Raw genomic sequence first — 23,059 nt, 5'->3', positions numbered from 1 at the left:
TGGAAGAACAACAACTGAGCCATCTCTCCAGCTCCCCTGCTTTTTGTAGTCACATCTTTCAGATATTTCTTGAAACACTTTTTATGAACCAGGGGATACCGAAGAGAACTAAATGTGACCCACATAACGCATATGTCATGATATACAATATTTTGCCTGCCAGTCTTTTTAACATTAACCTCTCCGAATTTTCATGAATTTCTATTTCACAAGGTTATAATTATTTTATCCACACTTATTGTAGCATATGGTAAAACAAAACAATGTTCAGCCTTGGGTTTGTTTGTTTCTTTCTTTCTTTTTTTTTAAAGAATGAGAGGGCAAACTAAGGAAGAGTGCAGGAAATAAAGGAAGCCTTGGGCAACACCACATCTGAGTGGGTAAAAGGGACTGGCCACGAGCAAGCAGAGAGGGAGGGCCTGGAGGAAGCTGAGCAGGCATTTTGGCTCTTAGAGAACACTAAAAGTCTTCACAAGATAGCATTCGAGACCAGGAAACAAGGCATGTTGGCTGGTAAACATGAACTCTGTCCTATTTAAAACTAATTGAAATGCCCCATTCCCTAGCCTTCCTTCCCCTTTCTGTGCACAGCTGTACCACACTTCCATCAGCTCAGGACTGAGGGCTCTGCCTCAATCACCCAAACATCCTCTTCCAGTAAAACCTGCTTCCAAGACCAATGGATCAGGACCAGCACTAAGTTCAGGGCGCATGCTTACTACCCTCTGCACTGAGCTGGCTGCCTATAGGTATACAGTCTACTGAATACGGGTACTTCCAATTCATAAACACATCTTTTCTCAGAAGGAAGGCGAATGATTTGGAGGCAACTGTCATTTCCTCTGTCTCCAATGCCATGCAAATTGCCTTAAATATGAAAGGCGGCCACGTGTGGATGCATGCATATAATCCTAGCACTTGGGAGACAGAGAATCGCCAACCTGTTCTACATAGGAAAGACTCTGCCTTGAAACAAAGAAAATTTTTGTTTAAAAAGGAACAGGGGGAGTGCCATTAGCAAAGTAGAGTGGGCAGCTAGAGATCCTAGAGAAAGTGGGGACTATGCCCAACCCACCCCCCACTGAATTTCCAGGAACAACAGAATGCCTAGTCAGTATTCAAAGTATATCCTAAAAGAAAGAGTGAGTTCCAGGACAGCCAGGGCTATACAGAAAAACCCTGTTTCAAAAAAAAAAAAAAAAAAAAGAAAGAAAGAAAGAGAGAGAGAGAAAAAAGAAAACCAAAAAGAATGCTCAAATAGGGTAGGAATCTGCATAGCAAGTCTCATGCCCATCCATGTCCCCACCCTAACCCAACAGAGAGCAGAAGACCAGAGGAAGCCCTTTCCCTCACACGGAGTCTCCGCCTCTGGACAGAGAGTGGACTGCACCCCTAACATGTGGGGGGAAATTGCTGGAGGACCGGAAAGAACAGTGCTGGACGATGTCAGGACAGTGAGGGATCATAAAAAAAAAAAAAAAAAAAAAAAAATCAAGGAAGCCAAAGAGTTTTTTAAAACTTTGTATGTGCCCATGTGCACAAGTAACATCAGGTATATTCCTCTATTGTTCATACATCTTATTTTTGAGTCAAGGTGTCTCAGTAAGCCTGGAGTTTATTGGTTGGCTATGCTGGCTGGCCATCGGGTTCTGGGGACCATGTCTCTTGCCTAATGAGTGTCGGGGCTACAGACAACCACCGCCACGCCCAGTTTCACTTATTTGTGTGTGTGCTTGTGCTTATGTGTGTGTTTGTGCTGGCATGCATGTGTGCCATAGCAATCATGTGGAGGTCAGATGACAACTTGTGAGAGTCACTTCTCCTCCGGTTGTGGCATACGCCTTTAATCCCAGCACTCGGGAGGCAGAGGCAGGCGGATTTCTGAGTTCGAGGCCAGCCTGGTCTACAAAGTGAGTTCCAGGACAGCCAGGGCTACACAGAGAAACCCTGTCTCGAAAAACCAAAAAACCAAAAAAAAAAAAAAAATTATGTGTGTGTGTTACGTGTGTGTTACATGTATGAAAACCTGCATTTATGCATGTGTATCCTATGTGTATTTTCAGGCCCTCAAGCAATTTTTAAACATTTCTGTTTTGAAATTTTTATTATTTTTATTTCTATCTTCATGTTATGTGTCTGTGTCTCTGCCATGTATGTGTAGGTGCCCAGAGGCCAGAAGAGGGTAAGGACTCTTTGTAAATGAAGTTTCAGGCAATTGTGAGCACCCCCTCGCCAAGTATGTGTGCTAGGGACTGAACTTGGTCCTCTAGAAGAGTAGAAAGGGCTCTTTCTTAACTACTGAGCCATCTCCCCAGTCGAGTTCAAGAATTTTAAAGCAGGAGTCTCAGAAATATATTTGCAGCAATGTCCACAGTAGTAGAATGTATTGCTTTACCGCCAAGAAGTAAAAGCCAACAAAATACTGATGCATGAATTATAAACAATGAAATATTTATAAGAGAGGACTCTAAGCTAGGCATGGTGGCACACATGTGCCTTTAGTCCCAGCACAGGCAGAGGCAGATTATCTTTGTAAATTCAAGGGCAGATCTCTGAAGAGAACAAAATGTTTTAAACTACACAAATAAACCCTGTGCCCTGGCTGGGGAAGATGCCTCAGGCAGCAGAGTGCTTTTGTACAAGCACACAGACCCGCGTTGGATCCCCAGATGCGCTTGTAGTCCCAGCACTTCAGAGGAGGAGACAAGAGGACCCCTAAGGCTCACAGTCAGACAGCCTGCTCAGTGAGCACCATGCTTGTTCAAAACCAAGGCAGACAGCAGAGAGGGGCTGAAGAGACTCCCCTGGCACTCACATATGCATGCACACTTGCCTGAGACCTCTGAGTTTACTTAATCTAAAAAGTGAAAAGCTGAATGGATAGGATCATGCTATCACTTCAGACAGAGGTCATTTGGTCCAAAGTTATTCATCCTAACTCCAATGGCGTCCGATCACACAAATACAGATGAATAATGAACTAACCACTAGTCTTCAGAATAATAATTTAACTGACCAGAGTGAATCCTATCAGGTCTGCTCTTGGGAAATACCGGTTCTTTAAGAAAGAGATTTTTATTTCCACCATTTTTTTTAAAGATTTATTTATTTATTATATGTAAGAACACTGTAGCTGTCTTCAGACACACAAGAAGAGGGCATGCGTCAGATCTCATTATATTTGTTTTCATGGTGAAGAGAGTAGATTACAGTTTAGGGTGCGTGTGTTTTTGTGTGTTTTTGTGTGTGCGGGCATGTGCACGAGCACACACAACAGAGTGTGCATGTACTTGACAGACCCCTCAAACCACAGGTCAAAGCAGCTGAGAACAGTCCTGGTGGACAGACAGACTTGTTAGCACTTTGACATGGATGTGGCTGCTGGAATAGAGAACTACTATTATCTTGTTTTATGTGTGGATAAACAGGTATATTTATTATCATAGCTCACATTTTTATTATGCTAAATATACAGTTGCTTCTTGACTCAAAAGAATAACAAAGCCAGGCTCATGAGATGGCTCAGGGGTAAAGGCTTGCTGACAAACTGAAACACCTGAGTTCAACCCCTGGGAGTCACGTGACAGGAGGAGATCCTCAACTCCTGCTGTTGCCCTCTGACCTCACGAATCCATATACGTACACACCCACAAATTGCAAAATAAATGGAAAAAAAAAAAAAGCTGGGCGAGGTAATTCATACTTCTCACTCCAGCACTCAGGAGGCAGAGGCAGACAGGTTTCGAGGCTAGCCTGTTTTATATAGCAAGTTCCAGGACACTCAGAGTTATAGTGAAGTCCTGTCTTGAAAAGAAAAAAAGAAAAAAAAAGGCGGTGGCGGCGGCAGCAGCAGCAGCAGCAGCAGCAGCAGCAAGCTTGGAGAGCCCTGAGAGCCTCCCATGCAAGCTTTTCTTTTGTATACAATTACTTCCTCACTAAAATTACTTTAAAAAATTTGTTTATGTTCGTACAACAATAAAATATTAATGGAGAAGATTTTAGCAGTCACTAACAGGCACCAGTACAGCCATTAGGTCAAGCCAAGCTAGCTGGCTCGGGAATCAGTCTTTCCTGTTAGCTTTGTGTGACTGACAAGTGGTGTCTTCAGACCTCAGTTTCCCCAGGAAGCAGAACCGTTCTGTGAGTGTACATGGAATCACTGCACTATTTAATGAGTTAACAGGTAAGAGATGCTTCAAGCAATTCCTGGCACCAACAGAGCTCAGAAAAGTTGTTTTATCAACTGATACTAGGCCTCCCTTCAGATCAGAAGTCACTGTGAACAAACCTAGCCTACCTGGCTCCTGTAAGGTCCTTTGGGCAGACACAAACTCCCCTCGTTTCTGGTCAAATGATACAGGTAACAGACAAAGTATGTCTGGGAAAATGATTACTCTGGGTTGTGGCTAGTTCTCGTCAAATGAAGCCCAACCACTTAGTTCCACACAACCTACCATGCCATTGAGGTATGGCTTTAACTGTCTGCTTGCACAACCGGAGGCTTTGAGGACCTGCAGTACTGAGCTCAGACATGTTGGCAGCCATTTTCATGCCCTTTCTGAAAGTCTCTGCTTCACATGGCCGAGTAGCTGCTGGGTGAACAGGGGAAAATCAAGCAGAGTTTGCCCAAGAAAGACTTTGAAGACACACTGAAATGTAACTTCAAAAAGCATAGCTCTGCTGGGGACAGAATCACAGGAGCAGATTCACGTAGGGGGCCTACTTTCTTTTTTTATGTTTTGTTTTGTTTTTTGTTTTTTTCTCGTCAGGGTTTCTCTGTATAGCCCTGGCTGTCCTGGAACTCACTTTATAGACCAGGCTGGCCTCGAACTCCGAAATCCACCTGCCTCTGCCTCCCGAGTGCTGGGATTAAAGGCGTGCGCCACCACGCCCGGCTTGGGGGTGGGGTGGGGGGGCTACTTTCTTTCTGAACAAGATGGCAGGGGCAAGCTGTGCCAAGTGGGCAATGTGAGGCCAGTGGCTGTAAGTCTTAGGCTGGGATGTATAGCTGGTGAGGATCTGTTGGCTGCACAGCAACTGCTGGTCAGTGACTGTCATTACTTGCAAAGGATCAGATGTGACTCTCTACATCTGCATTCTTTAACTTAGTCTTATTACTAAGAGGATAGGTGTCCACAGGTATTTACCCAACTAACCAGCCCCATTTCCTGCTCCATTTCCTTTTACTTTTGTGGTGACTCAGAGTTTCATTAGGGTTGTTTGCAGGGTGAAGGGAATTTATTTGACTGCACCACTAAAAAAAAAGTACCTCCCACCCATTAGAGTTTTCAATTTTTTTATTATATTGCTTTCATTTTTAAAAAAAAAGATTTTCTTTAAATTTAATTTATATGTATGGATGTTTTGCCTGCATGCATGTTATGTACCTGTTGAATCCAGTGGAACTGAAGTTACAGATGGTTGTAAGCCACCGAATGGGTGCTGGGAATTGAGGCCGGCTTCTCTGCAAGAGCAGTAAGTACTGAGCTCTCTCCAGCCCTACTATATTATTGTCTTTGAGAATTCTTTTTAATTGCTCCTGTAGGGTTCTAGTGTAGGAAAGAGCAAGTGAGCACACTGCACAGCGGCTCACATGGAGGGAGGGAGGGAGCGAGCGCAGCTCTCACAGATCTGCTCAGAAGGGACAGAGCAGCTGCTTGAGGGCTTCCAGAGAGCAGGTTTATAGTTCCAGCAAGCCAAGTCCCTGGTGTGCTCTCAAGGCAGTCAAACCCGGAACTGCACCAGGCTCAGTCATGAACCAGGCATGCCAGAGAGCTTTAGGCTGACACCTCTAGAGTGAGTGAGTGTGTGTGTGTGTGTGTGTGTGTGTGTGTGTATGTGTGTGCTACAACATGTAGAAGTCAGAGGACAGCTTGAAGGAGTCAGTTCTCCTTCCCCAGTGTGGGTTCTGGGTCATCAGACTCAGGTTGTTAGGCTTTGCAGCAAGCACTCATACTTGCTGAGCCATCTTGCTGCCCATACAGCTTCTGGTTCTGAAAGTGTCAGAAGAGAAGCGAGTTCTAGGACAGCCAGGGCTACACAGAGAAACTCTATCTCAAAATTAATTAATAAAAATAAGATGACCAGTGGCATAGCAGTAAACCTTGTGACAACTGAAATCCATTCTCTAGAACATGTAGCAGATGATATAACTATAGGATTGTTCTCTAGAACATGTAGCATATGATGTAATTATAAGATATTCAGACAAATGTCAAAGACATGTTCATCTTCACCCAAGCAAAAAATTCACACCTATTAAAATTCCCACTTCTACTTAGTATGCTAACCCCAGCCTTTAACCCTAGCAGAGGCAGGTGGATCTCCGGTGAGTCTGAGCTCAGCCCTTTCTATATATCTCTGTCCAGAACAGCCAGAGCTACACAATAGAGACTCTATCTAAAAAAACAAAAACCGCACTGGTGATTGCTTTCTTCTCCCTCCCAAGTGAAACTGAGGCATCCTCACGTGGGCACCTCAGCTTGTGGACCTTTTTGAGTTCTGTGGACGGTATCTTGAGTATTCTGGAAGAAAGCAATCACAAGAGCAGAGGAAGGAAGGGACCTGGGAGGGACGGGGTGGGGTGGGGTGGGGTGGGGGGGTGGGGATAAAATATGGAGTGTAAAAAATAAAAAATAAAAACAAAAACAAAACAAAATAAACTAATAAAGCAATTCCGTCTCCCCTTAATTCAATACTTGTATACTGTTTCCAGCACTGGTTCACCTGACTGAACACCAGTCAGCATCAAGGGATAAAATTCACTCACATATGTTCTTTCTCTTTCATTTTCACTCTCCCTCTCCTCTGTCCCCTCCATGTTTTCTTTGTCTCCCTCCATCCCTTTATTGTGCGAAGATTAACCACTGACCCTGTATACTAAACAAGAACTCTGCTACTGAGCCACCTCTCCAGCCCCCTGCCATTCTCTTAAAACCTTATTTATGTCAAAATCAGATGTAAATCAGAGGAATAGATATCTTTTCCCAGAAAACTGTAGCTTGTGTCAAACTGACAAAATACCCAACCAGGACAGAGATCTCTCTCAAATCCCTGCTCCTGAGTGCTGAGCTTTGAGTACTCAAGTCTCTCTCTCTCTCTCTCTCTCTCTCTCTCTCTCTCTCTCTCTCTCTCTCTCTCTCCATCTCCCCCCACCTCTGCTTTTCTAAGACAGTTTCCCTGTTTAACAGCTCTGGATGTCCAGAACTCACTTTGTATATAAGCCTGGCTCTGAAGTCACAGAAATCCACCTGCCTCTGCCTCTGCTTCTGCCTCCCAAGTGCTGAGATTAAGGGCGTGCACCATCATGCCTGGTGTGACTATGTCTGTTTAAGCAGAAGTCAGCTGGGCATTCCAGTTCTTAGAACTATAAGCACAGCTAAGAGTGAGTCAGCTGACGGGGAGCATTTAGGAGTGGACAAGTAGCCATTTGAGTTCTCTAATTAAAAAGCATCTCAAAAATCAAAGAAAGGGAGGCCAAATGTCAGGTTAAAAAAAAAAAGCAACTGTTAAAGTGATTTTAAGGTTAAAATGACCACTAAAGTCTATAGTCATTCCCATTTTGAATGTCAGCTTCTTTTCCCATTAGTATTCAAATGATATTCTCGACTGTCTGTGCTTAGAAATGGCTGGAGCTGGGGAATACCAGCTAGACACGTAGCTGATGAGCAGGAGGAGTCTGATGGCTGCATTAGTTAACCTTCAAATGATTAGTAAGTGACCCAATCTAATGAACCAAGTAATCTCTTTCTATATAAAAGTCTCTTAAGGAAATTACAGGGTCTTGGGAGCAACTCACCATGCAAAGAAAATCTCATATATGCAAGTACATTTTTCTTCAAATAATAAAAAGCAGTAGAATAAGTTGAAAACTAACTGGTATTTTATTTCCTTTAAACATCTTGGCAAAACTGGCCCTAATTTTGAAAACAAATGAGATCCAATCAGATAGAGAAATTCTTGGCAGACTCATCTCTATTGCTGTACTCAGGGGTGAGAGAGTGGCATGTCCATTAGAATACTAAACTTTCAAAGTCATTTGTTGTCCTTTAAAAAGAATTTTTAAAAAATCACAAAATGTCAAGCCACACTATCCTCCAAGCACCGGGAAATGAGAGTCACAAATTCACAGTGATGGCCAGGCACAGTAGTATACACTACAGAGGATTAGGAGCTCAAGGCTAGTCTAGGACACATAATGAGACACTGCACGAGCCCGCACACATGCACATGCGCATGCGCATACACACACACACACACAGTTAACTCAGATTCCTCTGGGAAGGGGGCTATGCCTGGGGCAACAAACTCAAAGGCTGGAAATGACATGGGCTCTAGCAAGGTTTTTTCTTGTTTCCAGCCCCTACCACATAATAACATATAAGGCTGCAGCATAGTAGATGCTCAGATAAGTTCATAAAATAAAAACCATCTGGAAGTGCTTTCCGAAGCTAGGAACACACCACACAAGGAACACGGCTCCTGCCTCCTGCCCACACTGGGCTTACAGCACTGAAGAGTAGCCTCTACTTTTTCTACAAATCTTTTTAATGTCCAAGATTAATTATGGAAGAGACAGGTTCTTCTATCTACTTCCGCATCCAGTCAGTTTCATAGTTAGGAGCCTTGTGAAAAAACACTGCTTGCCCAGGAATGAATATGGATGGAAGACAAAACAATGTTCCAATATTGCTATTAGAATAATGCCAACCCCATCAACCCCTGAAAGTCTGAGCACTTCCTGGAACCCCTGTAAGACACGGTTAATGTGTTTAGGAAAGATTCTCAAACAATAATGGGCATGGAGAATGAGAAGAGAGAAAGGAAACCATCACTGTGCACTGCCACTGAAACCAACTGGCCCAAAGTAGGCCTGCATTGAAGCTCAGAGTTTCAACCATTAGACCAGCGGCTCTCAACCTAGGGGACAACCAATAGAAAACACAGATATTCACATTACAATTCATGACAGTAGCAAAATCACAGTTATGAAGTAGCAATGAAAATAATGTTGTTGTTGGGGATCACCACACCATGAGGATTAGGAAGGTTGAGAACCACTGCCCTTGACAAAGAAGGCTGCCCACATAAATGCCACATAAACGTCTAAACCCTGACAGGGACCTAGAACTCATGAAGAGTTTGGGCTAGCTACAATATTTGAGTTCTGGACAATAAACATTTATGGACTTTTGAAATTTTATTTGAATACCACAGTGCTAAAGTGAACAAGACCTCCATGGTGAGCCTTTATCACAGCAGCTGGCAGTGTTCAGAGAATAGGGGGTGGCTAATCATTCTTGACAGGCGATGGCAAGCACAGTCTCTCCATCAATAAACTTCAAGCTACCCAAGACTTTACCGAAAGTTCAGAACATCACTGAGACACTGGTCATGGCTACTCCCTCCCCTGACAGGATTAATAAGGTTTCCCACAGTAAGGTTCTTCTTTACCCATTAAACAAGCTGCTCCCATCGCCTTCCATATTCTCACATTATCACTGGCTGGGTTTCCTCTTCTCTGTTACCTACAAGGGGAAACAATCTGTGAGCAAGGGCTGATACACAGCAAGAAAAAAGCAATTTTTATAAAATGTATAGAATCAGAAAAGTATTAGTATATTACAACAACAGTGAAACTCCTACAACTTTTCAACTTTCAAAACATGGGAAACAATATGACCCATTTTTCAGCTAAGAGCAGCCAAGGATTCAGTCATTTACCAGGAAAATGGGCCATAAATGCAAGCATTAAAGGTTTTCTTCTGGGAAAAAAAAGCATTTCTATTAAGATCACACACTGTCTTTGTATATAATGTGAAACAGTCAGAACTGAAAAACCATGCTAACAAATCACTCTAGTAGCAAAAGCTAAACTTAGTTATGCACAAGCATGTGATGGTTTGGAGAGGGTGAGAGATGGCTCCTTTGTATTAACTGGGTTTAGTTTTTTTTTTACCTATATCGAAGCAGCAAGTATCTTTAAAAGTAACATATTTGATACACAAAGGTATTATATTAAGCAAAGATAGAATTTATAGTTTAATAGATTACACATATAATCAGTTTTTAGATTTCTGACACTTTAATATTTGGGATTTAATAAAATTTGATTGGTGTGTTAGGTCCTACGTAACAGGATGGCAAATTCTCTGTTTTATCAGCCTCCTGGTGAATACAAGAATTCCTCTTGAGGGAAACTTTCCTTTTGATAGTATGCACCCTTGATATGGGGCCCCACCTCTAAGGTCTAGTCTCCTTGGAGTGGGCGTTCCTTGAAGAATGGCTGTCAAGATCTCAGAATGGTTGTCGGGAAAGGGAAATTGCTCTGCATTCTACAGGGGGAAGAAGTTGTTGTTTTACTGCTAAAAGGGACTGGGAGAAGAATGTTGAGAGGACAGAGAAGAAAAGAAGAGCCCTACAATAGGGCAGAGCTGGGATTGGGTGGGGATGAAGTGCTCAGGCCAAGGGCAGCCGAAAGTTGTCTGCATTAATGCAAAGCTAGGCTCTTTCCACCTCTATTTTGCTCCCTTTCTTTAGGTAGGTATACAAATCCACAATGCCGTGTGTGAATAGAGCCTTTCTAAAAATCAGACACACCAAGGTTCACATCTGAGTGCACTTGGCGCAAATCAGTACTAGAGGGCAAGAAAAGTCTGGGCCCACAAGGCAGAAGAGTTGCAGGACTGAGACACTCACAAAAGCTTTATAGGAAGAGCTTAATTCACTATATATTATAGGCTGCAGGTCTGAGACACACTACATTGACACTGTATGGATGGAGCCTCAAATTCAAACAGTATCTCTCTCTCTCACCCAAACACTTTTACTTCCAAAGTAAAAGTAAAATCCCTTAAAGCTACAGTTAAAACCAAGTAATTTTAATTTAATTTTAGATGTCCCCTCTCCCCAGCTAACTACATAAATCACCTCTACACTCAATAACTGTAAGATATGTAAGCATGTGGAATTTATGTTTACCATACTGTATTTGCTCTTAGTCAGAAGACCATGCTGGGTGTGGAGGCTTCTGATCCCAGTGTTTTAGAGGCTGAGTTGGAGGCCAGCCTGCTCTGTGGTGCTTCGTATAGAATCAAATGCAGGGCTTCCCCCATCAGGCAAGCACTCTACCAATAACATTGTATCCCCAGCCCACAACCTTAACTTTTCACCAGAGAAACTGAGATTGCAGCTCAGGGATAAAGTGCTTGCCTAGCTCAAGGCCCTCAGTTCAAATCCCAGTACCACAAATCTCAAATGAGATGTGACCCTGTATTCCATTATATCCAACAAGACACTAGAAAGATCTGCTCATTTATAAGGGTTGGCACAGATCATGGAAGTGGAAAAACCTTAGATTTAGAACCAGGGAGCTTGGGTGTATGGCCCAGGTTATCCACGTATGAGCTGGGAGACCCTGGACAACTCACCTCTGACTTGAGACCCCTAAACTTCCTCCCCTATAACATCAGCTGTACCAAAGATGCTGCCCAAATCAATAAGAAAATGTGTGTGCATACATTACAAATAAGTACATGGGAGATATCATTCTGGTGAGAGGAGACTCTGGTATTTAAACATTCCAGGAGCTCTGAGCAAGCTGGGATCAGAGAACCATGTCATCCAGGCAGAATTCAAAGAATTCTGAAATATGTTTGGCATTTGGTTCTTTATTTTACTTAAATAATTCCTAGTTTTAACCACCAAGCTTCGTAGGGACTAAAGGATATAATTAGATGAGAATTCTAGACTGAGAATTCCTAAAAAATAAAATAAAATAAAATAAAATAAAATAAGCTAAGCATACTGGCTTAGTGTGATCCTCCTGTTCTCAAAGCAATCCCAAAGCCCACCTACACTGAGCAGCAACAGCAGCAGAGGCAGGCACGGCCATGACCTACCATGCACCAGAGCTCCCATTTCATCACTTTGGAATTCTCAGCCTACCTTTTATGCTTCTACATATAATACATGCTATTAACTGGAAGAGTCTAACCTTCTAACATACAGTCACACAGTAAATTCAAACAGTAATTCTGTCAGCAAGGACTCCTTAGAAATACTAGAAAATGGGATGGAAAATGGCTCAACAGTTAAGAGCACACAGGCTCTTCCAAAGGACCTGCGTATCTATGTCAGGAGGCTCACAACTACCTGTAAGTTCAGCTCCTGGTTTCCAAGGGTACTACCCTCCCCCCATAAATAAAAAAAAAAAGTAAGTAATTTTTAAAAGTTTAAAGAAGCCGGGCGTGGTGGCGCACGCCTTTAATCCCAGCACTCGGGAGGCAGAGGCAGGCGGATTTCTGAGTTCAAGGCCAGCCTGGTCTACAAAGTGAGGTCCAGGACAGCCAGGGCTATACAGAGAAACCCTGTCTCGAAAAACCAAAAAAAAAAAAAAAAAAAAAAAAAAAAAAAAGTTTAAAGAAGGAAGACAGACAGACTAGGCGATGGGCTAGAGATGACCCTGTGGTTCTGAGCAAAGGCTGTTCTTGCAGAGGACTCAGGTTTGGTTCTTACTGTCAGGTAGCCACTTTGTGGTAGCCACAAGTACTGATAACTCTAGCACCAGGGGGCCCTCTTCTGGAGGCTGTGGGCATTACATTCACATAGTCCTACCTAGACAGACAGACAGACAGACAGACTCACAAGTACTGATAACTCTAGCACCAGGGGGCCCTCTTCTGGAAGCTGTGAGCATTACATTCACATAGCCCTACCTAGACAGACAGACAGACAGACAGACAGACAGACACACACACACACACACACACACACACTAAAAAACTAAACTGCACTCCTACAAAACATCCCTGTGCTGAGGTGTTTCAAACACATTTGTCCTATCAGGCCTCAAAATGAGATAGGGTGTTAGTGGTGTTTTACAGAACAACACAGGGTCGGACTCAGTAAACAACTAGCCCACACACGGCCAAGGAAAGAGAAGCACCCAGGGCCAAGTGCGTTACTGGAGCATTCCAGGAACCAAGGAACACAGTTTACAGTCTTGTGTCTATGGTTTGCAATTACTGAACTAGGAACCTATCCCTTTTCACAAAGCACTTTTAGAACCGACCAAGCAGGGAAGAGTAGTAGTAGAAAAGCCCTTTTAATGCTTCATTTAAGCTCTTTAAAATCTAAACATGGATCCCAGTGTGGTGGCTCAGTACTCAGGAGGCTGGGCCAGGAGAAATGCTTTTACTTCATGGTCAGCCCTGACTACATCCTTCTAGAGCCACCCTGAGCTACAGAAAACCAAAAGAAAAAAAATCTTTAAATATAAAGCAAAGATTTTCTCAGTTTTAAAATTTACCAAAATAAACCAGGTAATGGTGACACATGCCTTTAATCCCAGCACTCAGGAGTCCGAGGCAGGCAAATCTCTTGAGTCTGAGGCTAGCCTAGTCTACAGAGTAAGTTCTAGGTCAGCAAGGGCTACATAGAGAAACCCTGCCTTGAAATAAATAAATAAATAAATAAATAAATAAATAAATTCACCAAGATAGAACTATACCCCAATGAGGAAGAAAAATAGGACTTAAATTTCACAAAATAGTAAATGTAGAGACCATTTGGTGACATAAGCAACAGATGGATTGTTCAGTAGTAGATCCCTGGCCTAGCATGCCTGAGGCCCTAGTTCTAATCCTAGCACCACAGAGAGGTAGGTAGAGGCTATTTCAGAGAATATTACCCAGTTACAGAAAGGAACACTTGAGACTCTGTTGTAGCCCTGGATAGAAAAGTAAACGCTGGTAAGCTGTGTCAACTCTGTACCATGGAGAAAGAGACAGGGATATCTGTGAGTTTTAGTCTGGCCTGGTCTATAGTCAAGTTCTTAATCAACCAGGGCTGCAACATGAGCTGTCTTTAAAAAAAAAAAAAAAAGGTAAAATGACAAAGACTGAAAAGCAAAGTGGATGGAGCTAACACACGAGAAGAACTTGGATTACCAATGAGAAGGAGGACAGCAGGCAGAACTGAAGGATGGTAGAAACGTCTACCCCTAGATTTCTACTCTGACGCCTAGTAGCCACTGACAGAGGCGGGAGGTTTATGCTCCAGGAAGATAACCAGAGACTCTGGGTTTAGACATACCAAGGTCAGCACAGGAATGACAAAAGGCAGGGGTGAGGTGTTCTAGACAGTCAGGGCTGTACAGAGAAACCTTGTTTCTCACAAACAAACAAAACACTAAAAAGAAAAGAAACAAAGAAAAGAAAAAAACCAATTATGTTTAGTCTTTCATGCTCATGCGTGGAGACACTTTATAAAAATAAATAAATAAAAGGTCTGGAGAGATGGCTCAGCAGCTATGGTATACATGCAGACAAAACCTTCATATACATAAAATACATAAACAAATATTTTTTAAATACATAAATCTTAAAAGAAAAAAGAAAGAAAGAAAAGGTTCCAGTTCTTGCTAAATTACCTAAAAGTTACAACAATGTCAAAATGACAACAGGGGGTTAAGACTATTTCAGTTGCAGAGAGCTAGCTTAGCATCATGTCCAAGGTCCTAGACTTGGTCCCTAGCACAGGAAAGATAAGGGAGGGAGGATGGAGATGAAGGAAAGGAATGAGGAAAGGCAGGAAGGGCTCCACATACATGAAACGTACCAGGAAAACCAATTCCATAATGCTAAAAGGAAGACATCCAGGAGCGACCTGGGAGTGCTAAGTCCAAGGAGCGCTATAAGGAAAACCTATTAAGGCTATAAGTGATGGGTTTGACTCATGAAGTTCATTTGTATTCAATAGAGAACAACTCAGACAGAGTTAACAGACGATACTCAGGTGATACTCTTATGGCTTAAAACCATCCAGGGAGTGTGCAGATATTAGGTTTATAGACTATTATAATCATATAATTTCTAGTTTCTATAGGAAACAGAGTATACAGAGGCAATTCACAGAGGAGAAGCAGTTAACCGAAACAGGCAGAAATGCTCCAGCTCATTAGTGCCTTCCCCAAGTTACACTGACATTGTTACACAATGGCAAAAGGTAGCAATGTAAGCACGGGAGCAGTTGCAGAAATGCCATGCTTGTGGGGTGCAGTGTGATAGATCTACTTAGCTCTTAACAGCTCCTATGCCATCATGGCGATCCTGGGCCTGTATCCCAGAAATTCTAAAATATGCTGCTATTGTGCACTGCAAGGTTGCTACTGGTACTACTGTTTACAGTAGCCTAGGTACCCATTGCTATGGGGATCTATGTACACCATGGAATACTATGCCACAGTTAAGATCAATTAGCTAAGTCTGCATCCAGCATAAATAGATCTTCAAATAGTAAACCAAGTAAAAACCAGAGCTAGATGGCATTTCCTGGAGACTCTAAAGCCAAATTCTACGAGAGCAGAGTGGAGCCAGATATTCTGTGACTGAAGATAAACACCTCCCAGTACTAAATAGTTTACAAAGATGCAGCTAGAACTAAGAGCTTATATAAGACACATTAGAAAAAATTCTGTAGGGAAGGGATATGAGAAAGATGAACACACAGCTTTTGGCCACTGGAGTAAGAGTATCCAAACCAAGGAGTGTAAAAGTACTTGTCCCCAAGCCTGATGATTTTGGTCTCTATAATACATCGGTAAAAGAGAACCAAGCCACACACAATTATCCTCCAACCTACACACAAACATACACACACCTCATTAAAAACAAAAACAAAACAAAACAACAAAAACACTCGCCAGGCATGCCTTTAATCCCAGCAGGCGGATTTCTGAGTTCGAGGTCAGCCTGATCTACAGAGTGAATTCCAGGACAGCCAGGGCTACACAGAGAAACCCTGTCTGGAAAAGAAAAACAAAAAACAAACAAACAAACAAAAAACACTCTTAAGAGGGCCAGCTGGGTCTTAAAGGGCAGAGTGTGGTGGCACACACCTTTAGTCCCAGCACTGGGGAGGCAGAGACAGCTGGATTTCTGTGAGTTTGACCAGGCCAACCTGGTCTATATATGAGCTCCAAGACAGCTGGGGCTACATAGTGAAACTCCATCTCAATAACCAAAACAAGCCTCCTAAAACTTAAAACAATACCACTTTGAACTTACACATATATTGATTTATGCAATAAAACCTTCTAAGTTCCTCTTACATGTCAAGAGTTAAGTTTAAATAGAACTTTTTTCTTATTTTTAATTTAAAAAGTATGTTTTTGGGGCTGGAGAGATGGCTCAGCTGGTTAAGAGCACTGACTGCTCTTCAGAGGTCCTGGAGTTCATTTCCCAGCAACCACCTGGTGGCTCACAACCATCTGTAATGGGATCTGATGCCCTCTACTGGTGTTATCTGGTGACAGCTACAGTGTACTTGTATAAATAAATAAACCTTTAAAAATTTTATTTGTATGTATGAGTATTCTGTTTGCATGTATGTATACAGACTACATGTGTGTCCAAGGAAGTCAGAAAAGGGTATCAGATAACCTAGAACTTAAGTTACAGCTAGTTGCGAGTTGTCACACGGGTGTGAGGGACTGAACCCAGGTCTTCTAGCAGAGTAGTGTGAGCTCCGTAACCACTGAGCCATCTCTCCAGCCTCAGAGCTCATCATTCTTGATCTAGGCGATCAAGCCTAGAGCCTGATACATGCGGGACAAGTGCTACATCCCACTAAGCTGTAGCCCTAACCCTTCAGGGCTTTTTTTTTTTTTTTTTCCTTTCATGAAACAGAAATATATTTTGAGAGCCAAATGTGGTGGCTCATACTTTGACCACCAACACTTGGGAGGCTGCGACAGATCAAGAAATCAAGACCAGTCCTAGATGCATAGTAAGTTCAAGGGAGCCTGGGCTACCTGAGACCTTATCTCCAAAACAAAAACAAAAACAAAGCCCAAACCCAGAAATGAAGATGATGATGAAGAAGAAGAAGGAGAAGGAGGAGGAGAAGGAGGAGGAGGAGGAGGAGGAGGAGGAGGAGGAGGAGGAGGAGGAGGAGGAGAAGGAGAAGGAGAAGGAGAAGGAGAAGGAGAAGGAGAAGGAGAAGGAGAAGGAGAAGGAGAAGGAGAAGGAGAAGGAGAAGGAGAAGGAGAAGGAGAAGGAGAAGGAGAAGGAGAAGGAGAAGGAGAAGGAGAAGGAGAAGGAGAAGAAGAAGAAGAAGAAGAAGAAGAAGAAGAAGAAGAAGAAGAAGAAGAAGAAGAAGAAGAAGAAGAAGAGCAGCTTAAAGTTCTTTAAATAAGCTGGGCTGGAACACAAGAGCAAATCTAAAACTCTAGTGACTTGCACACCTCAGTCCACAGGGAAGACACTCGCCCTCACACGTCCACTGGGAAAACAATGACTTTTTGGAGAATCCTCCCCACCTCCCATTCGTTCTAATTGCTCAGAAGCATCAGCAGCTTGCCCTGTTTAAAGAGATTTCACAGGCAGACATTGGACACTATGTAGGTGCCACAGTTAGTGAGCTTATCACCACATGCTAACACTACCTGACTCACTCCATCAGTAAAGTGGATACTGCACAAATGCCAAGCCCTCAGTTCCCACACACAAAGGAAGGAATACTGGTAACTCCCTGGAATCTCAGTGGGAGGAAGGGAGACAAGAGGATCCCTGGGGCTCTTTTGGGGCCAGCCCTAGGTCCCCATGAGAAGCTCAGTCTTAAAAAGCAACACAGATGGCTGATGGCTCCTGTAGGATGTCATCTGAGTTTGACCTTTGGTCTTCACAAACACACACACAACCTGATTACCAAGTTCAGTGCAAAATGACAGTTCTACTCCACATCCTCTTAGGATAGAACATAAGGGTTAAAAAACAAAAACCCAGTTACCCTGCCCGTTTCTCTGACCTTTTTAGACAAGGTCTATCTATGTAGCCCAGGTTATCTTAAACATGTGGCAGCCATCTTGCTTCCCCCTCATGAGAGTGGGTACTACAATGTTAAGCCACTGTATCAGACTTCATACTTCTCTTTTTATCTCAAGTACATGGATATAGAACAAGTTCCTAGAGAGGGACATATGCACATTTGAAATTCTAATGAACACTGCCAAACTTACCTCCAAGAAGTTTCCATTCCTGACAATGGTGTGCAAGGTTTTCAATTTTCCCAAATCCCCATCCTACTGTCTAGCACTGACTTTTAAATGTCTACCACCCCTTTACAGGTCAAGGGGTAGTAAATTATATGTTTCACTTTATTTATATGTAAATGTTTGGAACTACTGAATGTAAAGCTTGGGTACATTTTACAGCGAATAATAGCTGCAGACTAAGATGAATTCAAGAGTCACATTAATAGTGTAACTGGGGAGGCTGATATTGCTTGATCCGTAGGGATTTCAAAATGGGGTATACCATGCCACGTGTCATTGAGGCATACTTATCTGCCACACATTTAGAACATCTGAGTGCCTTTCTGACAGTAGAAGCCAGGCCTTGCCCATGTGAGAGAAGTGCTGAGCCACACCCCCAAGCCATTAGATCTCTTCTTTACTGACACCTCTCTGATCAATACATATGGATCACATTTTATGTAGTGTTGCTTATGGATCTGATCTACCCTATGGATAAAGTACAGAGGTACAATTAGTGTCTAAACATGAGCATGCAATAAAACTAACATATAGGTAGCTGTAACGAACATAGGAAAGTAAATGTTGGGGCCAGCCAGCATAGCTCAGTGATAGGTGTTTGTCACCAACCCCTATGACTTTGATCCCTGAAACCTACATAAAGGAAGGAGAGAACCAACTACCACAAGTTGTCTTCTGACTTCCATGAACAATCTATGGTACATGTAGACAACACACATCCACTAAATAAATGTAAGAAAAAAAAGGTAAATTTTAGCATTTGCTATCCACAAAGATATCCTAGACATTCTGGGATTTTTCCTTAATGTGGTAGTTTGAATAGGAATAGCTCCCATAGACTCATATATTTGAATGCTTGGTCGTTAGGGAGAGATTAAAAGGCGGGCCTTGTTGGACAAAGTGTGTTATTGAAGGTAGGCTTGGACTTCTCATTTTCTTCCTGCTACCTTTAGATTTAGATGTAGAACTCTCACCTATCATGTCTGCCTGTATGCTGCCATGTTCCCTAACATGAGGATAGGGGACCTCTGGAACTGTAAGCACCCAGAATTAAATGCTTTCCCTTCTAAGAGTTGCCATGGTCCTGGTGTCTCTTCACAGCAATAGGACACTGACAAATAGACTTAAGGAGCTATTTTTTAATTTACTTATATGCATGTAAACATGCCTGCATAAGCTTATGTGTTACATGGGTGCAGGTGTTGGGTTCTCTGGAACCAGAGTTACAGACACAGTCTTGAACTGCCATCTTAGCACTAGGAACCAAATCTGGATCTTCTACAAGAGCTCTAAGAGTTCTTAACCACTGAGCTATCTCTCCAGGCTGCTGCTTTTTCTTTTTAGGCTTTTTGTATAGGGCATTGGAGGTTTATGTGCACTAAGTTTATGTGTCTGAAGGCGCCAAAGAGGGCAATGGGTCCCCTGGAGCTGGACTTAAGAGATGGTTTTGAGTCACTTAATGTAGGTCCTGGGAACCCAGCTCTGGTATCCTGTGATGCTCAGGTATTATAGTTGAATATTACTTTGAATTCCAGCTCATTCTGCTTCTACCTCCCAAATGCTGAGATTGCAGGTATATTCTACTCTACCATGCCTGGCTATTGGGTTTAGAAAAACAAAATACTAATTCAGGCCCACAGACTTTGTAAGGGCCGGCATAAATGAGATGACCTCTGTTCTTAAGTGCCAATTCGCCCTCAGAGGTTCAATGCCTGTGATGAGAACTCTAATAGTAACAATGACTGAAATAAGCTATTCACATTTTCTTACCCAATTTTCTTCACGACTACCTCCAGGTAACAATTTTTTTCAAGGAGAATCAAATCAGCTCTAACAGGGACTGTGATCTTACTACCCTGATAAATCAGTAGCTATCATTATAAAAATAAGTACCATAATTTATCTGCCATTCTAGAAGGATTTTAGCTCAATACTGATAAACCAATAAACCTCTACCCATCCTTGCTTTAATTTTCAAATAAAATTTACATTGACAAGATAAATGAATCCTTCAGGCTATTACGGAGTCAAATGTTCTCGCTACTTTAACATCCCCCCATAGGGCTGTGCTAGTGAACACACACAAATGCCCCTGCACATCTTCCCTATGTCAGAGACGGAATAAAGAGAGAGAGAGAGAGCAGGAAGTAGGAAAGAGCAGACCTCGGTGAGATACAGGTTAAAACTTAGCTATAATTTATATTTTGATCACTCAGCTGCCTTTTGAAAAAGCTGATACAAAGGTAGGACCGCCTTTCCTTTGGGGAGCTAAGCAGCGGATAAAAGCATCTTCCTAACTCAGCCTCAGCAGCACTGCCCTCCCACCACAGAGCAGTCACTGGCCCAGCAAGAGCAGCACTACCTGGAGGCTTCTGAAGACAATGCTGGAAGCCTGCTATTCTACTGGAGTGGGAGCAGTCAAGACTGGTTTCCTGAGCTCTAAACTATGCGGTGCCCCGCTAATCCTCCCCAAATCCCACAGCACAGGTGGGGGTGCAAAACAGCACACAAACTATCAAACTGAACCACAGGCAGTAGCTATGGGTTACAGAAGGTCCTAACATTTCTATAGCTAAGGAGGGCATGATGGAAAGGGAGAGAGACACATACACAAAGCCTTTCACAACATGCAAAAATTAATTTTTACTCTGCTTCTCTTCTGATGTGCTAGGTAGCATTTGCCCCCATTCATCTGTCAGCACCCCCCTGAGTGGAAAGCATGGGGCAGCAGCATTTTCACAGTGAGGCTGGGAGAGATGCTACTTGAGTGTAAATTACTAATTAGCTCAAAGGAAGACAAAGAGAAAAAATACCTGTCACAGAATGCTGTTTACAACTTGACACATGATAAAAACAACACTGAACATTTCCGAGGAGCCCTTACTTTCCAGACTTCTATTAACATGTGAATGGAAAAGGAATGGTATTATAGTCTTTTAAAACTGTCCATGTCTCAGAAACAATAACACAGGACTAGAAACAATGCTCCCCAAATAATTTGTAATTTTCCTGTCCTTATGAAAGGGAAGTGTTTCTGATTATTACAATCAGTTTTTACAAGGAGCTATATTTCATAGCTCTGATAACAGCTTAAAGAGTAGAAAAGAAAATGAAGCCCACAAGTTCTGTGTTTCACGTTAGTCAGAAAGCAACTATCAGCCCTCTGGCTTCAGTTAGACAGGCCTGTCTGTATTCACACCTTTAATGTTCTAGACTGGAGACTGTCTGGAGATGAGATTGGGGTCAATTCATTTCCTCAAGTGATAACAATGGAAAAGATTCAAAATTTAGGTTGGAGGTGGTGGGCTATGTTATTATTTCCACAGATCACCTCAATGTAAGGCAGACCAATTTGTATGACTCCCAGTCAACATTCCAGAAGCAGGACCCTGTGGATGCCAGTCTTTTCCAGCTCCTTGAAGCTGCACAAAGATCTTCAAGATAGAAATACCACCTCAAATATTTCATGGAATGGCTTAACAGCCGTTTCTCATACAGTGCAACATTAGCAGCTACTATGTCCTAAGGATGCAACACAATTTTTTTATTACTAGCAGGGGCCTACACATCTGTCATTTACAGATGTGTGACAGAATCTTTCCCAGCATCTGCTAAAGCAAGCACACTGTATAACCTTAAAAAGTCCTCCTAATATTTATTTAGGTTTCTTAAGAGAAGGTCATACTTTAGCCCAAGCTGGACTGAAACAATCTAGCACAGGCTGACCTGGAATTTATGGTAATCCTTCTGCCTCAACCTCCTGATTGCTGAGATTCCAGGTTTTGAACTAATACCCCTGACTTCTAAATTCTATCTTGACATTACTTTACCCTAAGGGCTTTGACTAAAATAAAATGTACACCAAACTGATTCCCTTTCATTTTTTTTTCCAAGATATTTGTTTATTTTTGAGACAGGGTCTCTCTATGTAGCCCTGGCTGTCCTAGAACTTACTATGTAGACCAGGCTGGCCTCAAACAGAGATCTTCCTGCCCCTGCCCCCTGAGTGGGGTATCACACCTGACCCCTATTTTAATTTATGTACATGGGTGTATTTGCCTGTATGTAGGTATGCAAGTATGTGTATGTATGTAGCACATGCAAGCCTCATGATGCTGAAAACTGTATGAAGTCATAGGAGTCCCTAGAAATGAAGTTATAGGTGATTATGAACTGCCATGTGGGTACTGAGGCCCCAACCAGGTCCTCTGTAAGAGCATCTCTTAACCACTGAGCTGATTTAGTTAGTTAGTTAGTTAGTTAGTTAGTTAGTTTTGGTTTTTGAGCCAAGGTTTCTCTGTGTAGCCCTGGCTGTCCTGGAACGTGAATTCACAGAGATCTGCATGCCTCTGCCTCCCGAAGGCTGAGCTTTTTACGGTGTGTGCCACCATGCTGGGAATGTTATTTTTATGTACGTGTTTGTGTGTGAGTGCGTATATATGAGTGTAGATCCCCTTAGAGACTAGTAGAGCTGTCGGAGGTCCCCATAGCTGGAATTACAGGTGGTGTAGAGCCACTCAGAATGAGTGCAGGGAACTGAACTCAGAACCTGAACAAGATCAGTAAGCACTCTTTACCACTGAGCCAGCTCAGTCCCTTTCCTTTTCTTTATTAAGACAAATGTGTTCATATTAATTTTCTCCTATGTTATATGTTTAAACATTCTTAGCAATGATAAAGCAAATTAGATAAAAACAAGCTGCGAGTTTGAATGAAGGCATATAAAAATCTCCTCACGTCATTTCTGTAACTTCCCTCAAGAATGAAAAACTAATCCCAGCACTGGGGAAGCAGAGGCAGGCGGATTTCTGAGTTCGAGGCCAGCCTGGTCTACAAAGTGAGTTCCAGGACAGCCAGGGCTATACAGAAAAACCCTGTCTCAGAAAAAAAAAAAAAAGAAAAACTAATAAAACCTACAGCCATCAAAATATAGTTTTGCGGGTCATGGTAGTGAGAGACCAGGAATTAGACAGACAGGGAGAGTGGACTTAGCTAGGTAATAAA

General features: G+C 42.5%; 2 protein-coding genes across 4 annotated transcripts in view; both read right to left on the bottom strand.

The window, feature by feature from the left end:
• The window catches only part of Gm20517 (predicted gene 20517), a 75,155-nt gene that overhangs the window by 27,263 nt on the left and 24,833 nt on the right, over positions 1–23,059 (bottom strand). For 2 of the 3 annotated variants that reach the window (NR_157367.1, NM_001364933.1), the window contains one exon: positions 9,181–9,527. The exons of the other annotated variant lie outside the window; for it this stretch is intronic. Coding sequence is in view for 1 of the 2 variants with exons in the window: in NM_001364933.1 (NP_001351862.1) it covers positions 9,498–9,527 (30 nt within the window). In the remaining variant the exon portion in view is untranslated. Of the gene's footprint in view, positions 1–9,180; positions 9,528–23,059 lie in introns of those variants that run through there. 3 annotated transcript variants of the gene reach the window in all.
• Usp49 (ubiquitin specific peptidase 49) overlaps positions 1–23,059 on the bottom strand; it is a 56,050-nt gene that overhangs the window by 27,263 nt on the left and 5,728 nt on the right. Inside the window, exon 2 of the mRNA NM_198421.2 lies at positions 9,454–9,527. The gene's annotated coding sequence lies outside the window, so the exon portion shown is untranslated. The remainder of the gene's footprint in view (positions 1–9,453; positions 9,528–23,059) is intronic.

This window comes from Mus musculus, chromosome 17 (genome assembly GCF_000001635.26).
Source record: "Mus musculus strain C57BL/6J chromosome 17, GRCm38.p6 C57BL/6J".
NCBI lineage: Eukaryota > Metazoa > Chordata > Mammalia > Rodentia > Muridae > Mus > Mus musculus.
This window is presented reverse-complemented; position numbering and strand designations above follow the sequence as displayed.